Below are 23,735 nucleotides of genomic sequence, written 5' to 3' on the forward strand. Positions count from 1 at the left end.
GGAGATCTCAGCACTATAGTCAGGGGAGTTCAGGCCATGATTTTTCTGATCGAATGTATTTAACCATTTCAGGTGAGCAGAGTCTCAGGCATGTTCTGCTGACAGTCCAAGTGGTCTGTAGTGGACAGCTGGGAAGAGCCCAAGAACAAATTAAGCATACTCCTTGACAGGATTTTCTCCTGTCACTTGGCTAATTACTCTTTGAACCTATCTAGATCTCTGCTTCTCCATTATCCTGGTGCAGTCATAAACCTGTAAGACCATTTCATTTCAGACACCTTCACTTGTCTGTTGTGAGACAGTGTTAATAATCATTCCCCATTAACGAGACTGAAGTGTCCAATCTAATTAATCTTACCTCAGATAAAAGCCACTTCACCAATATGGAAATCAGGCTTACTGCTCTGTGGTCTATCACTGCTGGAGAACTGTTTAAAAATTGTATTTTATTTCCTGTTTTCAATTCTGCTGGAACTGAAGCCACTTTAGTGGAAGTTAATACTGCAGTTAAACATTCCACATTTGAGCTTCAGAAATTTGGGGGAAGTAGAAATGAGTGTRGTGAATTGTTACTGTTCAGTTTGTTGAGTTATTCTAAAATGTCTTCTGCTGAAACTTCAGGTTGACTCAGTTTCTGTAGCTTGTTCCACGTTAAGATAGGTTCTCACTTAGGAATTTCTCTAAGTTCCTCCACTCTGAATGTCAATGCAGAGAGTTCAGCTTATATATTCTCATACGAATAATTCTTTTGTAACCTGCTTAGCTTTGAAAAAATCTAGTAGTGTTCAGCTCTGTATTTCAACTGTCTGGTTTTTAGTATTAAGGGACTCTATTTCCTCCACTGTCACTTTGTTAATATGTTCTTTAACTGTTTTAAAGGTATTATATCTTTGTGAGATGCAAATAGTTCAGTTGATTACTATTATAACAGATTTATTATTGATGAAGAGTGTGTATTGCAGAAATATGATCATGAATATAATGACAGGAAGGAGGATGTRAGAAAGATGCCTGCGCAAAACTTTTGTTCTTGAGATCTTAACGTGAATGAGAAAGCTTTTTTTTTTTTTTTTAAGTGATTCTTTAGGACATGGAATGGTACAAGTAATATGCTAAATAGTTACTCTTATCGTGATAGAATATGTTCAGTACTAAAGTGTTTCTTTAAAGACTGTCGAGAGAATGTAATTTGAGCATTTGGATATCTCACACTCACAGGAAAGTTGTCCCTAAACAGAAGAAGAAAGTAGTCTTGATAGATGAAGCTAAAATGACTTCTGTGCGTATGAAAGAGAATAATATTTGTGCTCTAGAGCTTGCAGAGACAGGAAGGCAAAGCATTTGTTTTTGTTTTAACCTATTCTCCCTTCCCCACCACCATCCCCCCTTTTTTTTTCATTTAGGTCATACCTGACTCCAGTGCGGGATGAGGAAGCAGAATCCCTGAGGAAGGCTCGATCCAGACAGGCCCGACAGACTCGCAGGTCTACACAGGTAAAAAGAAGGAACTCCTCATGTTCATGTGTTCGTTTGCTCTTATGTTACTACAGAGTTACAGCTACCTCTAAGTCAAAATAGAACAATTTGGATAGATGATTCTGACAGCTCTCTAGATCTTGCATCTGAGAAACTAACTTTCTCCACCTGTTCAGTGTTTCCCCATTATCTCAAAAGGCTGAAAACATTCTTAAATGATTTAGTCTATTGCTTAGGACAAGGAGATTTTCTGCCAGTGAAACGTTAGAGAGATTCTAGCAAAAATTCCTGTGAACAGTTATTTTAAAGTACTCCTCCAAGTATGCATGAGTTTGAACTGTAAATTCTCATTTCTGCAGTTTATCTGTCCTTCAGTGTATAGTTTGATCATGTATATTTGGGCTGCATTGAACCAGTGATTGCATAAGTGTATACTGAGAAGTGTGTTAAAGTCAGCCAAATCCTTTTCTTTGTGTTAGCTTAAAGTTGAGGCCCAGAAGCGTTAGCCTGGCCAGATAGTAGTGTGCTGGACATTGCGAACTTGGTAGAACCTGGAAGACTTGAAGTCTAATTGCACAAAGAAGACATTTCTCTCTTACCGTCTCTCTAGGGTGTGACACTTACAGACCTTCAGGAAGCAGAGCGAACCTTCAGCCGGTCTCGAGCAGAACGGCAAGCTCAGGAGCAGCAAAGTGAGAAACCTGAGAGCGCAGAGCCTACTGAAGACAGCAGTGAGAGACAGGAGACTCGGCCACGGTGGAGCAGAAGTACAGATGAGGAGGTGATCCTCCTGGCCTTACTTCTCATTGTTTCACACTTGATGAAGTCATTTAGGATAGCTGAGAAATTCCTTGGGAGATCTCTGTTTATTTCAGGTGGGAGGGACAGACTTGCTGGAAAGGGAACAGTGCAGAAGTGCTACTCACCTCAGCAATCTACGTGAGGAATGTGGACATGTAGATGTTAGAGGTCAGCTAGTTCTTTGCTCTCCACTGAGAATATCACTGTTTTATCTCTTGCCAGAAAGTGAAACTTTGTAAATCACGAATAATTCTATCTAATGATAGATTTGTGGCCTGAATCCATCCTTGTGGACTGAGGCTTTGTGTTAATGTTTTCCACTGATATTCTGTATGTAACTGAAAAGCTAGAGAGGCCAGTTTTCTCCTCTGCTACCATTCTTTTTATTATTTTTCTTTTAATTCTGTATAATTCATTTCTATCAGATAACTTGTTTGTCCTCTTATTGGTGCTAGGGACAAACAGACTGATACCACACTAGTGATGGGAAGGTGCTCTCCCTTTGTGGCTATACAATGTTTTTTTACATTCACCCCAGTCTGATGGAATGAACTGTACCTCATCTGGCAAGCGGAGGTCATCACTTCTAGCAACAGTGAAGAAAACAATGCAGTCTAAAAGATTTTGTCCATTATCCAGTTACCTGCAATGCCACATCCTATAGTTCTCTTCATTCTACTAACTTTTTATCATGGCTGTTTGTTTATAGACTGTCTATCGGCGATTAAGGTGCCCAGTACAAACAGACAAACCTACAACACCTGTGTCTCCCTCCACATCAGCACCTCTCCTTTATACAAGTTCTTACCTGACTCGAACAAATAAGTGTCTAGGTCTTGACTCTGTGAATCCAGCAGACTTCAGAGGTGCAGCCACGGAGATGGAGAAAAATGGTATGTATCCAGCAGAACAAAGAACAATCCGAAAGTKTCAGGTCAGGGATTTCATGAGTTTTAGAACTTTCAGTGTATACAGACAGACACAGTRAAGTTTACTTGTTATGAGGGGAGTGGTACAAGGTGTTATTTGTTTAAATGGAGTTCCTAACCTAGGATACCAAGCCAGAGCACTGCACAGCATATTCCGTATAACAGAGGTAAAAGGATGTTTTCGCTTTTGGATAACTTACTGAGATAGTAGTCTGGAAAGCTTTTAGATCTTGGAGCTGGAGAGAGTGATTCCACTAGTGCAGCCTCTCCTCAGAATAAAACTAAGCTGGAATGATCTGGGGAGAGCGGACACATAGGGTATTCTCTCTCTGGGCTCTGATAAAGGAAAGTGTGTGGGGACCTAGATGTAATGGGGCACTGGGATTCCATTTCATTTCTTTTAATAACTGGGGTAATACAAGCCAAAATGACCTTAATTAGTTTTGAAAAGAACCCTAGTGCCTTAGCAAAAGCGCAGATGTAAATCACTGAAACCAAAGCAGTCTGTCTTTGCTTGACTAGAGTGTGAAGATCAAGACTTAGATGACAAATCTCCAAACAAACAGTCAATCCGAGAGAGGCGGCGGCCAAAAGAGAGGCGAAGAGGCACCGGCATCATCTTCTCGATGAAAGATGTGAGTTTTAATTTCTTAAAGAAGAGAAACTCGTTCTGTTATATTCAGGGTGAATTTTCTTCCAATTGCAAGGTTCAGATTTTTTCCGAGAGTCATTTGATTTCACGTTAGTCCTTCCCTCTCCAACAGAATTTCAGACTGGCACTTCCAAAGGAATCACTTCCCTGYCTGGCCCTGTAAAATGGAAACAGCAGGCTTTGGGAGGTCTGTTTTTGAATCACAAATCAGTGCAGTTCTTGCAGAATTCTGAAATAGCCCATATGGGAGAAGAGAGATTAAAAGTCTAGCTTTTTTGGAAGGAGGAGGTCATGAGTCACTGGAAGTATTTTCAAATTCCCTTTGAGCCCAGATCTCACTGCCCTTTGGCCCCTCCTTGCAAAAGGGAAGACAATGAAGAATAAAATCAATATCTGGATCCCCTGCATAGCATCAGAGAACACACACAGCATATAATGYGGAAGAGCTGTCTCTCATAGAAATTTCTCTTAGTCTTCATTTCAAGGAGATTTTTCCAGTCTGAGGGARGAAAGCCAGTCCTTCAAACCTTGATTAGAGAATCAAGTAGGAAACTAGATCACCTTTTTCAGCAGAGAAGATACACTATGAAATCATAGTTAAGAAGTCTGCAACAATTCTAGTCCAGCTATGGACATACAGGCTTCCTGCTGCTCCTCAGAGGTAGAGGCTTCCTGCACACTACTATGAAAACACCCAGCAGTCCAGCTGTAGATATGTTGAATCTTTGGAATTACAGATAAGTTGAACAGGGCTCTACTGGAAAAGTCAGAAGTCTTATCAAAAGACTTATTTCAAACCCCCCCCCCCTTTTTCAATTATTCAATTATTTTCAAATAATTCTTAATTTTTGCACGAGTACCAAATGCGATTTCTTGCCTTTTTTTTTTTTTTTTTTTTAAATGTTTTACAGCTTGTCCAGTTATGTACAGGGTTATTGTAGCAACATTAGTGGCTTCAAAGAAGGAAGAAAATCATTTCTCAGTTTTTGCTTGTTTCTCCAGGTATCTCTGTATGAAACCCCAAGCACAACCTTTGCAGTATCTTGAGTTCTATATGGAATCAGATGTGTCCTGATAGTCTGCCATTGTTCCATAAAAYCCTAGAGCACAGCGATAGAGCTGTAGCAAAGAGACAGTGGGAAGTATCTGCCAAAGTGCAAACTGCCTGGCATGGTTATTCTTTCTTTCTGGAGTCTATTTGACTGAATGAAGGATATTCTTTGTAACTCAATATTATGTTGACGTTTTAGACTTGTGGTCATCTCAAGTGTCAAAGCATTTGTCTCCCAAGCAAATTAAGGACCAATTATCTTTCTCTAAATGACCAAAGTCTAGTCTTCAGGAGTACTCCAGTCACAGTAGCCATTTCAAGAGTGTAGTTCTRTCCCTGAGACTAATCTTCTAAATGGCCACTAGATTACCAAACTTYATCTAATAATCATCCCAGAGCAGCCAGCCAGACATTTATTTTGACAGATGTTTTCTTAGCTTTAACATCCGAGAGAAATTGGAGGAAAGCATCCTACAAATGTGTGTCATTTTGGGTGCTTACATTTAAAAAATAAATCTGGTGCCCTACAACGCTCCTGAACTCCAGATATGCCACAATAAAAGCTTCATTAATAAGCTGCTCAGCTACCTATGGAGGTATTCTCAACTGTACAGAACCTCAAGAGATGTGCTAGCTCTGATTTTGCTCCCAAAGAGCATGCAGACCATCTGTAAAGCTTATTAACACACAGGAAAAATTGATATGCTGTCAAATGCTTTCACCATTAACTCTGCTTAAGGTTGTTGCAAGTAGGCTGCTACAACGTAGTTCTAGCTACTTTGGGGAATATATTTGACATCTATGTTCTCTGTTGGTCAGGTCAGATAAGCACTCTGAGCAAACTTCACTGTAGGAAATCCTTCTGAAAGACTATCCTCAAGCACCTACCTATAAAAAGTCTCTCATGCATACTTTATTAGAAACTTTCTCAGATCATAAGCAGTATGTTATCTTGCTGTGATAAAAATTTTGTTAATCTGAAGGCTACCTAGTTATATTGTTTTTTTTTTCTCCATGTTAGGATGATGATGAAGTTGATGGAAATGAGGAAGCAAAGGAAACGCGGGTAAGTGAAAATGTATGTCTAAGTAGTTGGTGTTTTATTCTCTTGAATGATGGTGGCAAGAGATCTTCTATGGCTTCACTCTTGTTAATACAAGAGTTTCAGGCTCTATTCAGGAGCTGAGTACAAACTGGGAGGTGGTTCTGAGTAGCAGATTGCTTATTGAGTTTTGTTCTGCAAGATACAGAATATAGGCTGACCTAAGTTCAAAAATTTGATTTTTATGAACCACGTAGTGAGTTCTCAAATCTGAAGGGAATAGAGCACGAGCAGGGGTGAATGTGTTACCGAGAGTGCTGTCAGAAGCTGCCATGTCTGGGGAACGTGGCTCTCGAGTGTCCTGAGGAAAGTGCATGACCTYGTACCTCAGAATTGTTCTGACGCTGTTATTTTGGGCGATGTTTTTGCAGTTCCAAAATCTGTTCTCTTGTCTCCTCATGGATTTGTTTCCTTTTGGGAAATTGTCTTGCCAAGCAACACATCAGAGCTCATTCTTTTGTTTCCCTGTTCTTGCAACAAGAACATTATCCTTCTATTCTTTAACAATTATCAAGTCCTTTCCATTTGATATAGTTTCTTTTGTTTTTGTCTTTGTCCAAAGCACATTCAAGCCTGACAGCGTGACTTTGACAATGGATTTAATCTAAATTCCCAAAGTGTTAAAGCAGCATGTGAAAGACCTCGGAAAAAATAGCAGTCTTAAGGTTGCATGGGGTCAGCATGCTGTGTGATGTTAGATCTTGGACAAGAAATRTTAAACTTGGTAGTAACCTTTTTGCATACTCTGCTGTACTGTGGAGGGATTGAAGTATCATTTTATTGAAAAGCTAACTGGTTCTTTGCTCAAAGTTTCCAGTTTTATTCTTTGAAGTTCACATTTGTTACTCTTTTTGCAATACTGMGTTAAAATGAGATGAAGTCACAGGTAGTCTTGGGCTAGGATGGCTCTTGGTATGTGCTCATCTTTCAGTGCCGGCCTTTGCCTTGCTAATGCTTACTTTGCAAATGAGAAACATACTATATTCCTTCCCGCTATGTATATTAGAGAGAAAGCACCACCTGTTTTAAGTAGCCAAACTCTTTCCACAGGAGATTCTGTTCATGGTGTATACAGCTTTGTCAAACCTTCCATTTAAGTGGCTGAATCTTTCATGCAGGGCATCATCCTTAAAAATGTTTTGGAATTTCTGCAGTCTCGCAATGAGATTGAAGGAAGGAAATGTCTTTTGTAAAGTTTAAAAATAATAATAGAGACGCTTTGCTTTCAGTAGCCATGTTTTGAACTAGGAACCTCTAGTCTAGTTCTGAGAAGTTGTCCTAGATTAGCTAAATTAAGACCAAAGAATACTGAGACTGCAGATTTGGAGACTTCCTTGGATCTAGTACTAAAATTGCTGAAAACTCTATTGAGCACAATCCTTGCAGCTCTTGTACATGAGTAAACTATGTAACAAGGACTCAGCATATGTTTCTGCCCAAAAATGCAGGATCACCCAGGCTTCTATAGTTAATGATGTTGTTTTCCCCTGAATTAATAATGTGGAATTGTCCTGTCTTAGACTTTGCACAATTTTCTCTTGGGTTCCCACCYAATGCGCAGCAACTTCCCTGCAGTTCCCTTGGCCTCTTTGTGCCTCTGCTTCATGGCAGCAGTCCCCTGCTTTCTGCTTATGCACCTCATATGTTTTGGAGTCTGGTATAGACTCTCCTTCCACTCTGCTGATGCTTTTTTTTCCCCCTTTCTCCAAGCCCTATTATTTTTATCCAGTTTCCAGTTCTTTTTGTTTACAGTTTGCCACCAGGGTCATGCATCTTATTTTGATCACTCTTCCTCAGTTTATTTTACAGCTCAGATCAGTGAGATTTCTGTCTTGCTAATTGGCCATCAGTTCAGCAAGAGTCACTCAGCAGCTCCTTTTTTTGGTTCTAGAAAAAAGCAGGAAGTGCAATTAAAAATTATTCATTCATCAATAACCAAGTTGCAGTTCTAGGCTGGCAGGTGCCCACGTTAGTGTTGTGAACTTGAACTCACTGAAGTGTCCCAATTTATTTGCAGAACTCTGAAAGCTCCCCTGCGTTCATGTAAGCAGCTATGTTTTTCCCCAGTGTTTATATCTTGGCTAATATTAGGCAGATTTTCACAGGCACCAAAAAAGGCCCTACTTGAATTCCCTCTTCCAAAATGAGCAGCACTRGAGTTCAGCAAGGAAAGGTAGATGCAGTTTTTGAAAATCGAGAAAATACATGCTGTTCTAATTCTCAGAAGTGCATGAATTATTTTGGCTGAAGCTTATGAGCACCAGTGTGGGAAACCAGCCCAGAAGCTTTGGCTGAGTTGCAGGCAACGGAGAGCAGTCTCGTAATGGGATGTGTCAGGCAACCTTCATATGTTTTGCTACCAGCTCTCCCTTTCTCYGTGTGATGTAGACTGCTTGAGTACACTGTGGAAAGTTGGAAGGTTAGACAAAGTTTTATTATGGAATAAGTGTTCAAGGGAACAAGAACTTCAGCTGGAAGAAACCTCTGGGGAAGCAGCTTTAGGAGACTTTTTTTTGCATGGTTCTACTGGGAAGAATGTATAAAGGAAAGAGCCTTTGTTCAGCTTGAAGAGACCTGAGCTCAAACCAGAGATGAGAAAAGAATTTGGCCTCAGTCTAGTCTCCATTACTCAGAAAGTAAAAAATTGTGAGAGCCTCAAGGATCACATTAGCATTATCAGGCTGGACAGAGTGGATAGACCTGTATCAGGAATCCTTTCCTGCTCATTGCAAGCCAGTAACTGTGAAATACCAATGAGAATTCAGGAGTTCTGGGATCACAGTTTTAGCTGGACAATCCTTACAGTTCTATACGAATTAATGGCTCTAGTTTTGGATATAGCATTTAGGGGATAATGATTAGGATTAAAGAGAATAATTCAGTGTCACATTCTGGAAAGGTTTTGACTCGTAGCTGATTTCTGCCATCCCTATGACATAGCAGCAGAAATCGGGCGTGCACCGGGAAGAAAAGTGCATTTTAAATGATAAACTGTGCCTAACAGAAGTAGAAAAACACCAGTAATCATGTGAAGAATTTTATCTCCTTGCCTTTCTCTTCAGTGGCATTAAAAATGTGCCTCACCTATGTGTTGTACAGTTTATCATGGGCGGTTCAGATTTTGTAATGCTTAATTCTGTGCAGTATTGTGCCTTATAATTGTGTGGATTATTGCAACATCCTACAAAAAGATTTAAATACAGTGGAATACACTGAGTGTCATTTTGTGAAGTAACAACTTTCTGGGCAATAGAAGAGTCAAAGAAAACATCTACTTTTGTGAACTTCCTCTAGGACAGTGTATATAGCGCAATTAAATCCCAGACACATTAATGGGATTAACTTTTATGCAGGAGTAACACTGAAACATATGATTATGGATTTAGATCACAGTAAGTGTATTAAATAAGCTCCTTCCCTGTCTCCTTGTACTTTGATTTATGAAACTTCAGTATTTTAAAGTCTTCAAAACATCACTCGGCGCACTCTGTAAACATTACCTTTTCTGCCTAATTGTAGTGTTAACATGAAATCACCAGATGCAACTAGATGCTAATAAAAACTGAATTCTTAGCACAGAAGGACTGAATTTCTAAATTTGATTCTGTGGATTCTAAGGGAAGACCAATGAACTGGAAAATTCTTTATGCAAACTAAATGTCATGATGTTAGAGCTCTTGCAGAGGTATAACTCGGGAGCCCTGATTTTCATATATTCTATTTATCACCTGTATTTTTGCTTTTAATGGCATTTTATTTTTCATGGAGGAATGCAGTTTAGCCTTTGTAATTAGACTGTTTATCAAATTCATCCTTATAAATAGATAAACAACCAGAAGATCAAAAGTAGTTTCACTTAGTATTTTGTCCCTTACCTGTTATAGTCAGACTGCACGTATYGGGAGCCCTAGAAGTCCTGAGAACTACCATAGAGTCTACTATTTTATCACCCTTTTATTCCCCTGTTTCAGCAAAGCGAAGTATAGCACTGTGCAGGCTGCAGACATGACAGTGGACTGTCTTTTTAAGCTAAGGCAGGATCCRAGTCTTCCACTTTCTGGACTCGGATTGCCTAATATGGTAAGGTATGTCTTCGCAGGCTGCGCTGTTTTGCTGAGATACAAGGGAAAGTTGATTACTAAACGGGAACAAAATAGGTGTGTGCTAGCTGATCAGAAAGGGAAATCACTTAATCTGCATATCAATATATGATACTGTTTATCATAGGCCTTAGTGCTACTAGCCCAGGGTCCCTTCTGGGGAATTAGCATGCAAGTATTTTTTTTTTCTCCCTTCCCTGGTTTTACCCTTCAATATTTACTTCTAGCATAGATGCAGTATGATGTGGGAGGGAAGCCATCTGGCCCATGTCCAGGGTAACGTAGGTGGTGTACTGTGTGTCACTTGCATGACTATAGTTAAATTATAGGGCATTTAATTATGTTTAAAATAACAGTATGAGAGATTTGCCTCTGTTTAGTCTTGTTTATAAACAAAATGCTACAATRGGTGGTGTATGCTGTGAGAAAAGGAGATGCAACTAGCAATATAAAGTTGAGTCTAAAATAGCAGAAATTTGCTGCAAGAACGTGAGTTAGCCTTTTCCCATAGAGCTTCTAATATGCCGAGGAACAGTTTTTTTGCATTAGCAGTGCCCTGGATTCTTTGGGAGGTGGAGGCGGGAGACACTATAGAAATTAAGAGACGTTCTGCAAATATTTCTACAAAAGTTTTTTTTTTTTTACATCTGCACAGATAATTTGTCTCATGATTTCTTCAGCCTAATAAGCCTGTGTTGATTTTTTTTTTTTTCTCTTAACCTTTATGTGTTCTGGGAGGAATGTGAGACTTGCTGTCTGCTCTCCCTGTGAAACAGCATCTAAGCCATCAGCACGGCTGCCCTGGTCCTATTTACAGCATTTGGAGAGCACATTGTGCCTGAAGCCAAGCRGTCCAAGTGTGCTATGTAAACTGCAAGATTACAGCTAAATATATTCAGGTTAATTCCTGTAATTCACCAAGTTGCTTAATTAGGCAGGTGTAACGTGAAGCAGTGTCCACAATGGAGATGAGTAACACAAAACCATCTAAAAACCGATCTCCAGGTCCCAGGGGGATGAAATAAAACAGTGAGACCTCCAGGAATGATTTACAAGGTCATGGAGCCTTAACTATTTAAGGTAACTGTGAGTTTTTATTTAGTAAATTACCCTCACAATTTCAACTTAGTTCAAGGTGACTAATCTTTCCAAGTTGTCAGTAATTTCTTTTAAAGCTGTGGAGCTGAGGTTAGCAAGGTCCTACTCTTTTGCCTACATAGGAGCCATCTCACAGGTGTCCTGGGATCCTTTTGCTTTCRCTCCAGATAGGACTGAGAGCAATGCAATGGCAGTCTGGGTACTTTGGCAGCATAAGGCAAATCTATGCCACGTATATGCAATCTAGCAATCTTCAATGCAGTGTGGATGCCTCCTGGAGAGGGCACCGTTCACAAGTAGGGTGACTACTGGCCTGGAGCAGTTGGCCTGAGGAACAGGATTCTCCCTGGCATCCTTGATGTTGCTCCCTGGCACACATCCCATTTTTTTTTTTTAATATCTCTAATCATGTTAATAATTTTCTACTTTGAAAATTTCCTTTATGGAAAGGAAAAGTATATCTAACACTTAACTACTTGCTGCTGGTTCTCCATCCTTCTGGGAGCTGACGATCGTACTTCATTGTCAGCCTTCTAGTAGGCCAGGGGATCCCTCCTGATGTAGTTCAAGATATCCTCAAAAAAAAAGAAAATCCAATTAGCTGAATTATTYGTGGATACAATAGTAGATGTCTGTATAGTCATAAATGGCTATGTCATGTTTATCAAGATGTATGCCTTAGAGAATTATATAAATTGTGCATATAGGCAATTGGAGATGGTTTCAGTGGGTGCTAACTCATAAATGTATCTCACTTGCTTCTTTCTTTTCTATTATTAATTCACCAGTCTACTGGTAAATGCTTTTTTGTGAGTCTGTGGCAAAGCCCCTCTGAAGCAGTTAGGCCTTGTTGCCTGCAAGGACCAGGCAGAATGGTGTATTCTCATGCTTAGTTAGTGAATGATCTGTGTCCCAGATGTGTCTAGAAGGAGTGAAAAAACAGCAGCTGCATTGCCCTGTGGCTAACAAGGAGTGAAGAAGAATCTACATTTGTTTGGAAAACTGAAGTCAAGCCCTCTGAGAATAAAGTGCCCTTTGGAAACGACCCTGTAGGAAAAGATTGGACATTCCAGTGACTCAAGGGTGTTGATGCTGTTTGTTACCCTTGTTATTAAAAGGTTGCTTTCTGCAACTCTTTCCGTTTATATTCTCCCACATGCTTCTGTTCAGAAAGAAGTTCTSTATTTAAAATGTGGTTGTTTGTTGTTTGCTTTTGGAGGTGGAGTTTCCCTCCTGTAAGTAACATTGTTTGGCAGAAGCTACTTTCTTATTTGGTATGTCAAGATGTAGAATCATTAAGCTGTAAAACTCCTTCCTGGCAGAAACTCGTAACTATCTTTGGTTTTTGCTCCTCAATACATTTTCTTTACTCGTTATAGTAGATACCTAGTATGTAGCTAATGCTGGACACTGGTTTTGTATAGTCTTTTTTTTTCCACTGCTCCTACTTTCATCCTCGAGAGTGAGCATAACCTTCTGACGCTGCACCACAACCTGTTGTTGCTGTAGAAGGAAGTCTAGAAATAGGCTTGAAACATAGTAAGATAGGAATGTGTAGAAGTTATACATTTGTTTGGCCAGTGACTCTGAAACTATTGGTTTGTGTCAGCTGGTTGCCTCCATACACAAGCTAACACAGAGGTTTGATAATTGTGGGGCAGCTGGGTTGGGTGGGAGGTATGCAGGATCTGATGAACCTAGATTAAAGAGCAGAATGAAGCATGTCTCTGTTTCGAGTGCCCTCCCTCTGAGATTTTCATTTCTCTATTTATGTCACATTTTGGAAAGTCCCTTTTAGCTTGGAATGACTGCGTTTACATTTAGTTCTTACACTGATGTTCACTTTGTTTCCCCAATAAGGCTTGTTGGCATCTCTGTGAGTTGCTGCTACAGTCCTCTTTTGTAACTCAACATGTTTGTGCTTCTCCCATCTATTGTAAGAAAGCTGAATTGGGGAAGAGGGAAATTATCAATAAACGCTTTCCAAGCACGACTTTTGAATGACTTTTACTGGAAAATATTGTTTTCTAACCCTGTGTTTTCCTTAATGGCAGCAATTTGATGAAATCATAAGATTTTTGCATGGGCAGTGCTCTGAACTGGATTTCTGAGTGGATGGTGGAAAGCGTTTGTCCAGTTTTTATAATGCTGCTTTTTGAACAAAACATAGTATTGACTTTGTGACGAAACCTGCCTGTGAAGAAAAAAACAGGTTATGGATGGCCATGAAGCAAATTAATTGTAGACATCAGTCCTCCCACTGGTGTGCGGACATAGCTACGGTTATGGCATGAAAATCTGCAGTTGCTGAGGTTGCCCCAGGCTTCTGGGCTCATAACCATGATTGCAATTACAGCCATGAGTGGAATCAAATCTGTGGTCTTGGAGACATTTATTTTGGGCAAAATAGTCGCTGCCACATCTGTCTCCCTCGAATGACGGGAGTCTGTTAGAGCAGTGATGTTGGTTGTTTCCCATTATCGGTACCATTATGTCATCTATTTCTGTAACCTCTTAACATCATCTTTTTCCGGAGAAAATGAACTTAAGAGAATGAAATCCTTCTCCCTCTTCCACAAACTTCTTTAAATGCAGTTCCCTACCTCTAAAGTTAGGGAAACCCTTAGAACTGTTAGTAAATACCCATTCTTTTAGTTTGTTTCAAATGCTGTATTTGACTGTTCAAGGTGTCTTGTCAATTCTTTCGAAAGTTAATTCTGCTCTACAGAACTGTTGGAATACTTTTCTCCCACATGCATAATTTGAAACTTCATTTCTGTGTTCAGAATGTTACTTTTTTTGTAACTCACTTCTGCTTTTTATTTTCTGTGTTTATAAGAAAGAAAAAAAATAAAAGAATCCTGAAGCTTTTATATTTTAAAATGTGCTATTCTCAGCCCACACTAAAATTATCTGCTTTTGCTGCTTAATGGTAATCCAGGTATGTCTGATGAGCATACCTTCCAGCCTTTTTATGATAAATTTAGTGATGGGAAAAAAACAGTGGGGGACGTATGATACTGTAACGTGCAAATATAGAGTGTCAGCTGATAATCAGATGTGTGCATTTAGGAGGTTAGGAGGATCCTTTCCTTCTGCGTAGCTCTGTATCTGCAAGACATAATGCCAAGTCTGTTCATGGGAATCCTGTGCAGTGCACTGCAGATGAAAGCCTATTCACTTCTACGGTTTGTATTCCATTTATGGCAAACTGCTGCAGTGCCTTTACATCACATTTACAACGGAGCTTTTATTGCCTGCCCAGTAATTTTTTTGCTACAGTCCTTCAGCCTTCTGTTGCTGAACATACCCATTGCTGCCTTTTTCAGTTCTAAATAAACCTTGAGAAGCTGTAACTGAACCTGTTAAAGCTTGCATATAATTTTGCCATGATTTATTTACAGTGTTTTAAAGTGGTTTTTATAGAGAGTGTATTTTCAACCAACTTTTCATTATCCAGAATAACAGTGAGTTGGGTATTATAGTCAATACAGCTTTGACCCTGAATTGTCCCACATAACCAGCACTTGGCTGGTTTAGTTGTTACGGTATTTTTGCAAACTGGATTAGAGTCCATAAATAATGGAGCGTTGACTGGGCAAGAAACAAGGTTTATTATTGCAACTTTTAAGACAAGCTTTTCATCGTATCTCTGGGGTCAAATGGTGGTGCTGCGAGTTTCAGATCAATCGATTATGCACTGAAATGAACAGTTTGCCTAGAGAACCAGCAGAATTTCTTTACACAGAAAGTGATGGGACCACTGGATAAAGATGCGTGAGAGGAACAGCGTGTGCAAGATTCAGACTTTTCTTTGCACGAGTTCTGCTTCAAAGTTTTTGATAATGCTCTTATGACTTTTTACAGCCAGATCCCACATAGGGGAGCAAACGATTTGTCCCCAGTTACCGGGGTGTAGCAATCAGCTATGTCTGTAATCTTTCATCTGGTTGTGGAACACCTGATGATAGCACAAGACAGTATTTCTGACTAATGTCAGAGCAAATCTCACGTTCCTCATGGGCTCTGTCTTTACCAGTAGCAATGCCCGTGTCTGCTTTAGGCATAGTAGAGGATGAGTGCAAGCCGTAAGATTTGCTTCCTGGTAGAAAGCATGGTACAGTTTAGCATGTGCAAAGACTGTCCATTATTTAGATTTTAAATAACCACAAATATAGGACCTTATGAGGTGGATGCAGTCGTATGATTTATTAAATTTTTCCCACAGTATAAACCTTCCTTAAATTCCTGTTACTACAAAGGAGAGGTGCAATAAATAACCTTGCACTATGGATTTCTATTTTGTATGCCAAATGAGTAACGTGAAAGCAACTGGTAATCTAATCTAGACTCTGTTCTCTCTGGCCTGCACCAATACTTCAATAGTTAATGGCTATTTCATGTTTAAACTGAATTTCTCTGGCATTTTTACAAACTACTTTAGACCCAGAAGAGTTATTTTACAGACATGTAGAGGTTTTGTAGCCTGGCTCCTGGAAACTCCTGCCAGGATAGTTTATTTCACTCAGTTTCTTCAGAGAAGTGTCATGGGAATAAATGTGGCTTTAGAATTGATTTAAGTATTGCATAAAAAATGAAATATAGATTTCAGTATTTCCCTGAACTAGGGCATGACTAAACATACAAAGAGTGCACTCTTCTCCTGCAGGTGTAGCATCCAGAAATGAGGCTTGTGAAGGTTTTTAATTAAATGGCAAACAACAAAATTCTGTAGAAAGAGGTACCAGCAGTGTCCTGAGGTTTATTGCAGTCTTACTTTCAGATAGGGGAGGTGGTAGGGGTGCCGGGGTCGGGGGTCTGCGGATTCTCAAAGACAAGTAAGCAAAATGGTCTGAGTGATTCAAAGGAAAAGCATGTTGCCCTTCTCTCTTACTTTGCACTGCTCCTCCAGCTGGGTTATAATTGGCATCTTGTCTACCTGCAGTTCAGCGCCATCATTGTTGCATTGCATTGCTTGCAATTTGTTTTGTTTAATTTAACAGAGATGTAGCCAAAGAGACCCTACCAGAAGGTGCACAAGGTGGACAGCATCCTGGTGCTGTGTGGCCCTGGTTCGTGTCCTCAGCTCACACCCTCCATCAGCTGAGCTGTGTAGCYTTGCAGGCTAGCCTTGCGCAGCTGGAGAAAGGCATGTGCTCTTCAACACTGCCTGCTTTGGAGAGATAGGGAGGTTTGGCTAGACATGAAAGAAAAGTCAATGGAAAGGGAAGTAATTCAGTGGCTATGTGGATGTTCGCAGGTGTTCAAGAGGTTGCAGTAAACCTGACATGGAAAATGACAAGACTTTAAGGAGATACTTTTGGAACAAATTATCCCAAGGCTACCACATAATCTCTCTCATCCTTCAGTACTAGGTTTATTAGAGTTCTAGTCTCCCAAGAMGACTTCTTTCCTTCTCCACTGTACTCCCATGAACATGCTATGGGCTTGCATCAGCTGTAATCCTCCTTTTTGTATACCATCTTCCTGGATATGGGTCCTCCTCTCAAATTAATTTAAAAAATACAGTCTAATCAAGTACAAACACAGATATTCTTACCAAGTTTATTTATGCATCCAGTTCTTGTCTCTGCCTGAAATTTCTAGGAAGGGAGAGGGCAACCATTTTGCAGGAAAATAAATTATTTTTGAAGAGTGATCATAGAGCAATAGTCTTGATTAAGTATAGAACATATTTGCGCTGCTGTCTTYAAGGATGAGAAGAAACTTCAAGATGATGTTGCCAGCAAATACATTGTAGCATGAAGTTACAGATTCTACAGAATGTCATGGTAGTGGGGTTTGTATTTGGTGTTTGTGGAAACTCTCAGGAAGAGATTTATTTGCATGTCTTTCTGGTAGCTGTATAAATATTCCTAAGCAGAACAAGCACCTCCACATCCAGAGCACAGAACAGGGTGTTGTTAACTTAGGAATGTTCTTAAGAGACAGAAACAGTCAGATCTAAACCATGACCTTGAATACACAAACATCAGGATGTGAAGACAGCAGAACTGCAAAGGAAGAGTCAGGTTTCATACTTACACAGGGGAAGACTTGAAAGGAAACTGTACAAGATGGCAGGGAGAAATTCGTAAATTAGGCACTTCTGTTGAAATAGTGATGAAACCTGGCATATTTTGCCATATTGCATCTCATCCTGCTCACTTTCTCCTGGCTAATAGCTATGCTAATTTTCATGCTAGCCCTTCTCTTTAAAATGAGTTATTTCCACCAAGATGCATTCTGTCAATGTGTGAGGCATCTGCACTGGATGACTAATTAACTTTTAATTAGTAGGGAATAGAGAGCTAGTTTTTGGTTTGGTTTGAGGCTCAAGCTGTGAGTTCTGTACTTTAATATTGATTTCAGAGCTCACCCCACCTCAGTAGAAACATGACTATGGAGGGATGCCACAATTGTTGGTCTAGGACCAGCCTGGAGAGAAAAAAAAAAAAAAAAAAAAAAAAAAAAACTTGCAATTTAGAATTATTTAACTCCACCTCTGTGACTAAGCTGGGCTTTGTCAGACTTGTTATTGTGCCACTCTAGTGCTCTGGTTGCCCTGCAGGTTAGCCCAGTTTCAATTACGTGCAGTGGTGTGATACTCCAGAAACTAGGACTAGTGTGAAAGGCTAACATATGTATGCACGTTCTATAAATATGCATTTTAAAAATGTCTAAATTGCTTTGTTGCTGCTGCATGACAGAGTCAAATTCCACACAGTCGTGAGAGGAGGAGGATGGGGATGATGAGTGCAGCAGATAGAAGCTCGAAAGATCAAGATCCTGCTGGGGTCTCCTTGAGCAGCAGGGTGCCTGTCGTTAGCTTCTTATGTGCCTCGACTTAATTTCCACACCTGTAAAAGGGAATGCAAAAATAGTAGTAAGCAAAATTAGACCTCTCCAAACTTTTCTGACCTGCACTCAGTGAATGATGAGTGCCATCCTTTCTCTTGATGGGATATCAAGTAGAAACTGGATCTTAAAGGTTCATAATCCCACAGCTGCGTTTCCCTCCCTCCGTGGTCACACAGCAATGCTGCATCGCTTCTGAGTTGTAAAAGTACTGCAAAGGGGGGGGGAAATTAAATCAGCCACTATTCTAGGCCCTATTCCACAACTATGTGTTTTAAGTAAAATTACCATGTGATTGCCTGGCAGTAGGCTACAAAGGGGCAATATTACAGATCAACAAAGAGACATGTAAGTGTAGCAATATTTACATTTATACGCATAGAATCAGTAGCTGATTCTAGTTCAGATGTGGATGAGTCTGGATCGGTACAAATCCTTCGGCACTGTCAGCCCTAGCAGTGTGGTGCCATTTCGTTAACGCTGGCTTACTGGAGCTGGTCCAGCACGGACACCTGAGCTGAGGCCTTTCCAACAAAGAACAAAGTATTTTGCAACCTTCCGGCTGCCGCGATCGACTCTCAGATTGTACTTAGTGTATGAGGGCTCTTAAATCAGTACACCCAGCGTGCGTTTCAGGGCACGTTTCCCCAGCATTTATCAAATGAACGTGYTGTGCGTCTTGTTCGGTTTGGATGTGAGCACCGTCTGCTCTGCCCATCAAGTGGACAATCTTGACGYGGTTAAGGTTGCAAAGAGCTGCTTTCCAGCGGGCTAGGCTGTACAGCAGCAGTACAGCTCAGCAAAGAGCTAGCTGGGAGTTGCCTGAAAGAGGTGCGTGCTCTCCCCACCCTTTCTCCTCTCCTCCGAGCTCAGGTCCCCTCCTCCTCGATCCCCAAAGCGCCTTTGAACGAGCGCGYGTTACTCAAGCGAAGCGTCTCCTTCTCGCGGCTCTGAGCTGCCTTATGAGCAAACAACGCGACGTGATCCCGTTGTGCCGCGTGGGAACGCGGACTCCCTTTCACGGCGCGAACCGCTCCGCGTCCTTTCGGATATCGCCTTTGGCCGTGGCTGCAAAACGCGCGCTCAGGCTGGCGGCTGGGGTCTCAGCTTTGCAAAGCGTTGCCCCCAGCCTCCAGCTTTTTACCCTGCGAGGCCTCAGGAGCTTGTAAGATTTTTATTTTTCTCTTTTCTTTATTTTTTCCCCCTTTTTCCTACAAGTGGCAGCCCAAATCCCGAGTTGAAAGTGAATCTTTGCTGCTGGCCTGCCGCCAGCATTCCTCGCTGCGCGCGTAAGGAGTTGGAATGTCAGAAAGCGGCGGAGGGGAGGGAAGAGCGAAGCGCGCGCGTGTGTGTAAAGGCGTCTGGAAGGAGGAGGACGGAACAAAACACAACTTCAGCTGGCCTGCCCCTTTCCCAACCAGTGTTTCTTCCTGATTTATACTCTTGCCTTTCGCTTAAGTCGTGCAGCCCAGCGCAGCCACAACGGAGAGCTCGCAGCAGAGCTCGGGAGTCAGCCGGGTTTTCCCGCTGGCTARATAAACCCAGCCGTTTCTCTGGCTTTTGAGACTGGAGCCGTCACCTCCTGCGACACCGGGAGGGAARATCCATCGGGAGCGTTGGGGTTCTGCTGCAGCAGGGCTCTGGATGAGAGGAAATGTCCCAYTGCGGAAAACTCAGGAGCTGGCTTGGCTTCTGAGGGTGCCACGGCGCAACGCGACACCCTGTGCTGGAGTGCAGCTGGACCTCTTCAGCTTGGACGAGAAACTTTGCGGAGCCTTAGCTCTCCCTGCAGCAGGTTAATGCCTAAAATTATACACCCTAAACAGCAGGGTTTAATTACCAGAGCTGGGAAGAGTTTAATTGGTTTGTTCTGACCTTGGAAGAAGGACCTGCCCAGCGACGGGAAAGCGAGACTTGCTGCTTCTCAAAAAGATACCCAGCTTGAGAGGCCATGTCGTCCTTGTACACCAGGAGTAAGGAATACACCCGGAGCAGGAAGTCTCAGTCAGATTCTCCCCCATCCTCTCCTTCCCCGATTGCAAAGACACTCAGAGTAAGCAGCCTTTTCGTTTCTGTATTACACGAGACCTGCTCGGCGCTGGCTCTGAGCGGAGCTTGTTGCTGTTGGGTTGTTGTATTACCCTTGGAGACCCATCTCTGGGGTTTGCTTTGAAAAGAGGYCAGTTTGCATAAAACTTGGGAAGGTTCCCCTGTGGCAATAGGTCTTAGCAAAACCGTGAGTTCGCAGAGGCCTTGCGCTGTGATTATTTGCATTAGTGGTTATAGGGAGTTGTTGTAATAGGAGTTTCCTCCCCTGCCCTGCTGTCGCAGTAGGCAGAAACATCACTCACGCAGTGTGTTATTGCTAGGAGAAAACCTCCCGGATGGAAATGAGGCAAARCCTGACCAGCTTGTTAAACTGCACTCTTTCCAAAAGCGTTTTGATATTGCTGTGAAACCTAGGTTTGCTACCCAGTGGGGCCTTTAGCCTCGGGGCTGTGCTGAACTGTGCTACGTTTTAATAATTTCAACTGCAGAAAATGAAGAAAACAACCTGTAACAGCAGACACTGCCAAGTCAAGGTAGTGGTCCTCCCCAGACTGCGGAGATGGTGTCCTAAGCTACTGAGATGTTTTAAAGCTGGAACATTTTGTAACAGGATTGTTAATAGCCTTTCACGTGATGCCAAAGCTATCGTGAACTTCTCCAAAGTCCGTGTCATTATACAGGCAGTCTCTTCTTAGTCAAGAAAAGTTATCATGCCATCGTCAAAGCCTGGAGGAATTAGTTGGAAAAAAGGCTGGCTAATTTTAGATGCAGACATTACATTAATTTGAGCGCTGTATTTGCTCRAATCAGATGTGCACTGTCTGCTCATTTAGTCTCAAATTGCTGTCTGTTTAAAAAACAAAAAAAAAAGAAAGAAAAGAAAAGCACAACCCTGAATATGTAAAAGGGTGTTTAACCCCTGCTGTTTTGTTAATGGAAACAGTCCCTGACCCCAGGAAACTTTAGCCTTGCAGTCTGCTGCTGTTTGTCCCTGGGCTGTTGACCGTCTAACCCAGGACGGGTGGGAGCCTGTGTTTTCTTCCAGTTTGCAAGTGGGATGTCTCTTGGGAGTTTTTAGATAATCCAGAGCTATCCCTCGCCTGCTAAAATGGTCTTTTTTCAGTAGTTTTTACAGTTGTGCTTACCATTCCGTGGTAAATCACTGATTTACTGATCACCAGCTTAGCTGTAGGTGGGGAACCCTTCAAATAAGTTCTTAGAGAATAAAACTGAGAACGTTTAAATTTCTCAAGTGTTTTAAAAACAGTCATGTTCTGCATGTACTGACTGACTCATTTTCCCCTCTGTATACGTTAGGCATATAAACAAGTGACGAATGTTTTGCCGGAGCTGTGACTAGTGGCRTTCACTTGCCTGTCGTGTAGCTTTGCAGGCTCCCTGGATGCAAGCTAGTAGGACCTCCTCACTTTCTCAGCCGGTACCAGTGATGCGTCTGAGTGCTCTTGCAGGACCTAGCGAATGCCGAAGGAAKTGGTGGGAGCTCCTAGGTGTGCCAAATGCAGCAGCTAGGGATGGAAGATTCCCAAGTGAAAATGCAGAAGCCTGGCAAAGGGCTTTTCTCAGTCTCTYGTGGCCTTGCAATGGTGATGAAAGGAAACACCTGAGGGTGAAAATCTTGATTCTCTTCATGGTAGYGATGCTGGCCCCAGCCCCAGAGCACTGCTGTGGAAGGGTCCAGGCAGCACGGTTGCTCAGAAGTCAGTGTAGGAAAYGGTTGTCCCATCAGGGTTATGGAAAGAGCCAATGCCATAAAAGGCTGATTTAGGAAGGATTGGGGCTAGAACAAGATGTCTAAGTTGATTCATCTTCCAGAARAGTGTAATTCTCCTGTGACCAAAAGAAGTAATAAAGTGTGGTTTCCTATCGATTTGTGGCCTGTAGGTAGCGGGGAGGTGTCTGTGCATGTATGTCCCCATGTCCACAATAATGGCAGCCCTTGCAGCAAAGTACCGCTAGCCCCCAGCTTTAATAAATCACGTAGGAATGCAATATCTTTGATTCTTTTCTCTTTCAGTCCAGTTAGATTGATACCAACTGACCTAGGAACTTAAATTTCCTAGCTGGGCAGAGGGGAGAAAATGGATGGGCTGATAGAAAACCTGACACTCAGGGGTACGTGTACATAAGCCTCTCGGAGAACCAGGCAAATTGGAGAAAATGTTAGTTATGAAGCTACCAGTGCCAAACAGCTGCATTCAAATGTCGGTTGTGAAGCGCTTTCCTACAGTGTTCCCTGCTGCACTTGCCCTGCTGATTATAGCATTCCTCCTGTCTTATGATAATATTGCATGCATTTTTTCCCCCTCATTTAACCGATGGGATATCCCTAACTGCGCAGCCAAGAAGCGTGAGCACTTTGCAATGAACTCTTACGAGTCATAAGAAAGGCAGTGTCCTCAAATACAGCGTGGCTGGATGGTGAGTAAAAGGCATGCAGAGGAAATTCTGATTAGAATCCAGTGCTTGGTTGGGTAGGACCACGGCCATGGTGCAAGGTCATCACTGACCTATTGCCCTTAAACCTCAGTAAGCTAAAATATCTCGTTTCTTGTGTTTAACCAAGCGCTCAGGAATTCTGGTGACCAATGTAGAAATCGTCATGTAAATCCTGTTAAATCATCTAGGGTAAACATCGCTAGCTCCACCTTTCCAGAAGCATCAGTTGCTTTAATGAAGATATTACTAGAAAATGAAAAAATAAAATCATTTGAAATGGTCTCAGAGCTTCCAATTAGTTGGGCAAAGCTTCCATTTCAGTGGTGGTGGTGGTTACCTTTTCAGCACAAGTTTTTTTTACCGTGGACTTTCAGCTAATGGTTTCTCTTCCTCTGACAAAATGCTAGTTGTGGAGAGCAACTCCATGTTATGAAACATTTGAGCATCAGGCATAAGTAAGTAAATAGATGACAGAGTTGGAAGGACTAGGGTGAAAGTGAGGACAGGTTGTTTTTTCTGCGGGGGCGGGGTGTGGGTTTTTTTTTTTTTTTAAGACTGTTCATGCCAAGTCAGTTGTTTTTTCGTAGCAAACTACGCTTTCATTTTTAGGCTCATCCCTCTGTTCCTCGGTACTTCATAACGCTTGCACTTCTCCGTGAGACCGCGGTTAGCTAGGAACATGAAAACCAGAGAAGATGAACCCTCACAAATTAGTGCACAGACTGTAAATGCAGCTTTTCCGTTGTTTCCTAACTCTTTGTCAACCTTCCTTCCCATTACAGGCTGCTCCTTGGCCTGTCGTTCTGCAAAAAGAACATCAAAACCATAAAACCTCCCACTTTTTACATTTAATAGTGACTGTGTTTCATTAACTAGCTGTCGTCACTTGATGTTTCTTGCTCACTTTGTGAGACACTGTGTAATTATTGCTCCTAGCCCTATTCGCAATTTCAGTACGTGACTTTTTCCCTCTGATGGTAGATTAGCCCCTCATTAAGTTGCCTTGGGTGCTTAGGGCTTGAAGACCCCCAAGCAGATTTTTGGCAGTATGATCTCCGTAATAAAGCAGTGAGAATACTCCATCATCTGTAGTGATTGATTTTAGTCTACCTTTCGTTTTGAGTATCTGCAGGAGTTGCGTGCTAAGTGGTGGATGTGAGGT

General features: G+C 41.6%; 1 protein-coding gene across 3 annotated transcripts in view; it reads left to right on the top strand.

The window, feature by feature from the left end:
- The window catches only part of LOC146594342 (protein phosphatase 1 regulatory subunit 12B-like), a 90,691-nt gene that overhangs the window by 40,468 nt on the left and 26,488 nt on the right, over positions 1 to 23,735 (top strand). For all 3 annotated transcript variants that reach the window (XM_085307671.1, XM_085307670.1, XM_085307672.1), the window contains 5 exons: positions 1,404 to 1,494; positions 2,087 to 2,257; positions 2,987 to 3,170; positions 3,729 to 3,841; positions 5,931 to 5,975. In XM_085307671.1, coding sequence (XP_085163797.1) covers positions 1,404 to 1,494; positions 2,087 to 2,257; positions 2,987 to 3,170; positions 3,729 to 3,841; positions 5,931 to 5,975 — 604 coding nt within the window. The remainder of the gene's footprint in view (positions 1 to 1,403; positions 1,495 to 2,086; positions 2,258 to 2,986; positions 3,171 to 3,728; positions 3,842 to 5,930; positions 5,976 to 23,735) is intronic.

Source organism: Rhea americana, unplaced genomic scaffold (assembly GCF_003343005.1).
Source record: "Rhea americana isolate MKP2758 unplaced genomic scaffold, rheAme1 scaffold_261, whole genome shotgun sequence".
Taxonomy (NCBI): Eukaryota; Metazoa; Chordata; class Aves; order Rheiformes; family Rheidae; genus Rhea; species Rhea americana.